At 35.3% G+C, this 7396-nt stretch overlaps 1 protein-coding gene across 1 annotated transcript in view; it reads right to left on the reverse strand.

Moving 5' to 3' along the window:
- Nucleotides 1-3811, reverse strand: part of LOC147077495 (uncharacterized) — a 394824-nt gene extending 391013 nt beyond the window's left edge. Inside the window, exons 1-2 of the mRNA XM_085941105.1 lie at nt 3642-3811; nt 3234-3386 (exon numbers count right to left, since the gene is read on the reverse strand). Coding sequence (XP_085797231.1) covers nt 3234-3386; nt 3642-3782 — 294 coding nt within the window. The 5' untranslated portion in view covers nt 3783-3811. The remainder of the gene's footprint in view (nt 1-3233; nt 3387-3641) is intronic.
- Between the last annotated feature and the right edge of the window lie 3585 nt (nt 3812-7396).

The following is a 7396-nucleotide window of genomic DNA, read 5'->3' on the forward strand; positions in this document are numbered from 1 at the left end:
CCTGGAGGTAGGTGGGACGGAAGAGATTGGCAGAATGATAAAGTTCTTTAACAGAATTGGAGTGAGGGTCTGTTTGGCGGATCCTCTTCTAGATGAGAAAGGCGATATGACAAATGACACATAATTAATGAACCCACATACAGTCCAAAATACCTGGAAATCACCTTAGACTGGACGCTGTCCTATAAGCAACACTGCATTAATATCAAAAATAAGACAGAGGCAAGGAACAGCATCCTGAGAAAACTAAGTAGCAGTACGTGGAGAGCTCAACCACATACACTCTGGGTCTCAGCCCTTGTACATTGCAAATTGGTGGCCGAGTACGCCCGTACGGTATGGCACCAGTCTGCGCACACGAGACATGTGGACACTGCGCTTAACGAAACCTGTCGGATCGTAACGAGGTGCTTGAAACCCACACCTGTCACCAAAGTTCGGGTGCTTACAGGAATCCCCACCCCACCCCACCAATCTGACGCTAAACTGCAGCCCAAGTTAAAAGGGCAGCCTAAGAGAGGGACCCGCGACGCGTCATGCCATGTGTATCATATGTGATACATATTACGAATACCAACTAATATAGATACAGACGAATATTAACTAATATATACCTAAAGTGATAATATAACTAACTAAAATATACTAAACGTTAATTTCTTTAGATTTAGAATATTTTATAGCTACTATTACGAAATGCCACACTATACCACTTACCGTGATTAAATTAGTTATAAGACCTTAAGTAGATAAAATGCAGGCTAACGTTCATTTTTGAAAAAACACACGCCCGTTCCATTCAATCATGTATTTAGGTATTACAGGAGCGAAGGGTGAAGGTGGGCTGTTAAGATCCGCCATAAATAGTGCACATTTAACTTTTTTGGTCATACGAATTTGTTTTTATTAAACAATTTATAGATACTATTGGTTACTTTTTTTAAAATCAATTTAACCCTGCCTAAACCAAACCATAATAATTTTTGTATATTTTAGGTGATACTACAAAATTGTGCACACCTTTTCATTGATACTTATTTGTTTTCGTTGGATTAAGAATAAATATCATTACTTACACATATTGTTGGTTGTTTTTTTTAATTCATAAAGCCATATCTAAACCAAACTATAAAAGATAAAAAAATATTATTCTATCTATAAAATATTCAAAGTTATGTAACTATAAATAAATCGCATAATTTTAGATATTTTTAGATAGACGAGTATTTTTTGACTATTAGCTATGGTTTTCGCAGGGTTTCATTGAATTTAATAACTTATTAACACCATCTTTAAATTATAGTCTTTTTATTAAAAACAGAATAATATTACATACGATTTAACAATAAACAAAAATGCAAAATGTACGATAACCGAATGTTAAATTTTTTTTTTTTTTTTCATAATATTGATCAGTATAAAATAATGTTGTCATTGATGCATTTTATTTTGATGAAATTCATATTTAGCTAAAAAACATACATATTAATTACGAGTCAATGATAAATTCAATTTTACAAACAAATAATAGCATACATCTCGCATCAAATCGGCCTTTGTATAGATTATTATTCGTCGTCGATCGTCGAACGTTGAATGAAAAAGCAATGGATAATAAAAACCTCGCTGCGGAAAATAATAATGAGTTCCAGCGGCTTGACATTGTGGCGGGCAAAAGAAAAGTGTGCGATTCACGTAAACACGAGGGTCGTCTGTCTGAACGCTCCCATTTAGTTATGTGTAAATGCGGAATTTCAGCAACGCAGGTGGCTTAAAAAAGTGCAAAACCGGTGTCTTCCGTCTGAACGGTCCCATTTAGTAATGTATAAACGCGGAATCGTCTTCGGAATCGGAAAATCAATCGTCAAGAAAGATGCGGGAGCTGTCAACGTGTATCAATGTCAATGTGTGTGTATGATGTTTTGCGCATGCACATGCGCATGACTCGCCGCCCCCGCGCTATAGCCATATGCACCGATACACACTGTATGCAGATGAGAAATCAAGCCAGTAGATTTTTGCACTTTTTTTTAAATTGTTACCGTGTGTTGCTCTCTTTTTGAAAACGGGACATTTCGACGTCCCGAATCTGTGCTTGGGGACAAAGGGACAGGCTACCTAAAAAAGGGACAGTCGCGTTCAAAACGGGACGTATGGTCACTTTAGTCATGCATAAAGCATAAGGAGCGATATGTTCAATTATATATTTACATTAAACATAAATTCTTTCTTTTCTTGATCTGTCATTTATGCACGAGTTGCGTCGTTTGCGCACGATTGGCAAATACCACTGGTAAAAATAATATTAAAAAGTGTAGGAAATACGCATAGCTATGTCGTCATTAAGTAGTTATATTTATTTTTATCAGTTTTATGTATTTTTTTTATTAAGTACCTATTATAAATTCTATCAATACAAACCTCCACTCTGTGGAGGCCCATATGATCCTATCAGGATCGGACATGGTCAAAAAAAAAAAAAATTATAAATTAAAATTATTTTTATTAAATTGAATTATTATTAAAACATTCGCGTGCCATAGGTCATCACTGCTATAGAATAATGATTGGTAAGCAGTGGGAGGCGCAGGAGAGGTAAGGCCACTCGTTGTCGGAAAGTTTCTGATTGCTTGGGCTTGTACTTGAGTTGGCGTTGCACGGAGTGATCGATCGATTAAAAGCGACTGTGGTACTGGTTGATGAACAATTAGTTTGACTTTGATAACTGACGAATAACAGGAATGTTTGTAAATAAAGATATGCTCAGGCTTTCTATCGTTAGATGGCGCTGGCACTGTTCACAATATCATGTATGGATGCAATATCGCAAGTAATTTTAAAGCACGCACACGTATAAACTGTTAAAGTTCATTGAAATTAGATCATTCAAAATATTCTGCGGAATGATAAAACCACAGGCTTACTTTGTCACCATGCCAGCATGTGGCGTGAGCATAATATCATCGCAGCATTATTCTGCTACAAACAATGTTATGACAGAAGTACTTTCTGACAGAATAGGTCGATCGGTCATCATCAGTGACAGACATCACATTCAAATACTGTAGGTCAATGCACCCACTCACACTATACCAGATAAATAGGTTAGTGAAATAGTTATACAAAGCGTGTATAACCGAGATGAGGATAAAATGTACCTTTAGAAATTTAGTCACAAAGCTGTGATAGAATACATAGCCAATGGAAGAAAATATCGCATACTATACAATTACCTGCTGTACTGGTCCGTTATCCGAATGCGAACATCCAGGTGTTGGATCTTCATCATGGAATGGGTGTTTTGCGTCTGCAACGAACTCGCATTTAACGTCAACCAGCTGGAGTTCAATCTCGGGTTTAATTTCATTGAGACGCGTTGCTGGATACTGAAAGAAACGTTATGCATTTTTGTAATCATATAAAAAAAACAATTTTGAGCTCGCGTACCTATTTTATAACAATGCTTACTTATATAATTGAGGTAGGTAGCTGTCTAAATTTATGTCAAAAGGTTTTTGAAAGAATGTTTGACAACCTCGTATGTTCTTAAACAATTTGTAAAAAATATAAACTTATCGTAGGTATTCTGCTAAAATAATTATAAAAAATCGCAGGAAAGGACTTAATAAATAAAAACTAACCTCAAAATCACAACTGAAATCGTATGTGTTCTCCTGCTTTATATATGTGCGCGTGTCAGGGCTGTTTTGATGGCTAGTTGTGACATCAAACTTGTCTTCAGTACCAGAATGGTCTCCATCACATTCTCGCTTGACTTCCATGTTTGCGTATTAACAATCGTATGCAATGTGCTAGAGACAACTTGACAACACTCTGTTCTGTTGTACCGTACAACCCCCTAACTTCGCCAAGTGTCCCTAACTTCACCTAAATCAATTAAACACTAAAAACTCATGTTTTTACTATTGCACCACTTTAAGTCACTGAGGCGATTTTAAAGATAATATTCGTCCTGTCACCACACAATTTTCAAACCGCCATTATTTTCGCCGTGTTTGTGTTAGTACCGTTTTTTCGAGTCCGGTTTGAAGAGATTTTTTCGGAATACCTCTGAACTTTTGCTGATTTCTACGAATCTTGTAGAGGTAGGTTCTTCATATTTTTAATATAATATAGTGATATAGTCTGCTTGCCAAATGTAACGTGCGATTTCCGATATTTATAATAAAACATCAATTATTTGAGTATGCAATGTCAGGCTATGTTTTTTGAACTACTTGTTCCTACACTTCCCCTGGCTTTAGGGTTGTCACAAAAAATCGATTTTCTTGAAATAAATGTGTTTTTTTTATTTTTATTGTTTTTAGACTAAAAACTATTCATCACTTTGAATCACCAGTTAACAATTTTTCTCATATTTCCTTTATTAAAAATTTACTATGTAAATCAACACATAAAAATGATACTATAATGCTTTGGGTTTTGGCAGCCCTAGCGTAAATTGGTAGGTTGTATGAAACAGTCATTGAAGTGATTCCTATCTTCGCCAACGTAGATATTTCTTTAAAATATGTCAAATTGTCTCTACCATAAGACCTGAATTTGCTTAAGGCTATTTTTTAATAGATTTCGTGAGTATCCATAGACAATATTTTTTTATTGTACCTACTAAAACACATTAGGCGAAGTTAAGGAATCGTGCCGTAACTTCGTCTATATAAAAAATAGTAATTTATTGTATTATTTAGTATGAAAAGGGTATTACTTCAATATAAATAAAATTAAACACTATCATTGTGCATTTCATAAGATCTATAAGACTTCATATTGGTGGATATTTTGGTGGCAAAACGAATTTCTGTTAAAAAACCGGGCGAAGTTAGGGGGTTTTACGGTAGTATTATATAAGTGTTGCCGAAATGCAGTTAATAATATTCCGTGTAGCTATTATCTGATAAACAAGAATGTATCTACAGGAGGACCTCGACTTTCGCACATAATTGGTTCCTGAAAAGGTGTGCGAATGTTGAATGTTCGAAAGTAGAGGGAAGTAAAAAAAAAAAATTGTGTGTATTTTGAAATATTTATTTATCAAGTAAATATAAGATGTTTAAGAGACATGTTTAAGTGGGGTATGCGGGTGTTTCTTCTTCTTCTTCTTATTTTAAATAAAATATTTTAAATGGTAAATCATTAACTTTACAATATTGCTTAACTGCTGGCACGAAATGTAAAGTGAACCAATCTTTTAATATTAACGCAGTAAACCAAGGCTTTTTTATTTGATTACTGGAAGCAATTCTTTATCCTTCCCTTTCAATGCTCTGGGATTTTCTGGTTGATAAATTAACATTGGCATCAATTTTAAATCACCAGCCAAGTTTCCACCAAGAAGCAATGTCAATCGGTTTTTAGAAGGTTTATGCCCAGGGGCAACTGATTCTTCCTTAGATAAGAATGTACGACTAGGCATTTTTTCCAAAATAAACCTGTGTCATCTACATTATATATTTGGCTAGAGGAATATTCTCTATCTTCAATAATTTTGGATAATGAGAAAATAAATTCTTTTGCAGCATCTTTATCCGCATCAGCCGATTCTCCAGTGAATTTAATATAAACCAACCGTTACTTGCTTGAAAAATCGTGTTAGAATCTTCTTTTTCTAGCCTTCCAATCTTTGTACAAACTAAGAGCCTTCGCTTGAATAATTGAAATATTCAGAGGGATATCTTTTTGATGTTGGTCGTCGATCCATGATGACAAATATTTTTCCATTTCATCCATAACTATGCCGTGTCTTTTGGAAACAACATTTAAAGATAATAAATTTCCACAATTTTGAACGTATTCCTTAAGTTTATTTTTATTTTTCAAAATTGGACATATCGTAGTAGACCTGTTTGTATCATACGAACATCCGATTGAAGCAAAAGATTCACCGCAATCAGAACGTCCTTGATTTCTTTTTGTTCGTATCAACACTGCAGTTTTTTTCCGTTTCTCACTCATGTTTATAAATTTTTAGGGTGAAATATTTCAAATGAAGAAAATTAGCAAAACGCACAACATGACACGCCCGCACGCGCTCCTGCGCACAGTGTTGCCAAGTCAAAACTTCATAGTCGGCTTGTTTTTTTTAGGAGAAATATTTCGCCGCGGGCCGCAGGTTCCCAAATTTTCAAAGACGACTCGTTTTTTTCCCGGATGGTGGCAATTTTGTTGAATGAAGAAATATCAGTAGATTTCATAAAATATCAGTAGATTCAGTATATTGCCAAAAATATCAAAAAATATCAGTAGATCTACTGAAATTTCAGTAGACATGGCAACACTGCCTGCGCAAGACTAAACCTATCCTAGCTAGCTCACAAGCAAAGTGACGGGTGCGAGCAGGATGCAAGTGAAGCAAGAAATGCACTTGCTTGTGAGCGAGCGAGAAGGGGATATCTTAACCCCACGGCCAGCGCGACGTTTTAAAAAACGATTTTTTTTGAAATGTGCGAAATAGCGAATTGTGCGAAAGTCGAACGTTCGTAAGTCGAGGTCCGCCTGTATTAAATTTTGTAGGTATTATGGTACATATGCTAATGTCAAGAACACCGACTAAACGTATAACTTTTATCGTAACTAAAACGTATGTCCTGTCGCTGGAGACTAGGAGAGAGTGGAGCCGTCACGAAACAGATATCGTCAGTGTTGACATTATAGGAGAAAAAAACCCAATTTGATTTATTTGTTATTTTATACCGAGATGCACTGTTCTCGTTATGATTGAGGAAATGCTGATGATCATATTCGTACCATTGTTTTGTTTAGACAACAAAACATACATATTATTAAAGTGTGTCTCCGTGTCAAGTATGTATTTTTATTTTAGGTAGTTCTCACGAAAATACTTTTCAGTATTGCGGCAACACTATTCTAACATTACCTTGAAAGGATCCTGTCTGTCACGTAACACGTTGCTTTTGGAATATATACCCTTAAGATGGATGTAAAGCAAGAATGTGATGGAGAACACTCCGATATAGAAGGCAAGCCTTTGTTTGACGCGCTGACTTGCCATCCAAACAACCCGGACCCTCGCTTTCATGCAACGCAAATGAATGCGGACGTTTCAAGTTGCAATTTCGAGGTTAGTTCGTGGATAATGATATATTTTACAAACACTTTAGATTTGCGATAACAGCGATAATATATTAAAATATTGCTTTTTTACAAACGGTGAAGGAACTTGCGATGATATTAAACTTTGTTTCAAAAAATTACATGTTTATACAATTTGACAACCACGATACATGTGTGATATTATAGGTTAGGTTAGGTTATCGACTAATTCATGTTCAATATACTTATTATACATTGTTATATGGGTGTTACCTGAACTGAAACTGGTTTTACCGTGTTTACAAAATATAATACTTCTTCTTTC

Source organism: Rhyacophila brunnea, unplaced genomic scaffold (genome assembly GCF_057557595.1).
Source record: "Rhyacophila brunnea isolate RB1 unplaced genomic scaffold, BYU_Rbru_1.0 scaffold_13, whole genome shotgun sequence".
Classification (NCBI taxonomy): domain Eukaryota; kingdom Metazoa; phylum Arthropoda; class Insecta; order Trichoptera; family Rhyacophilidae; genus Rhyacophila; species Rhyacophila brunnea.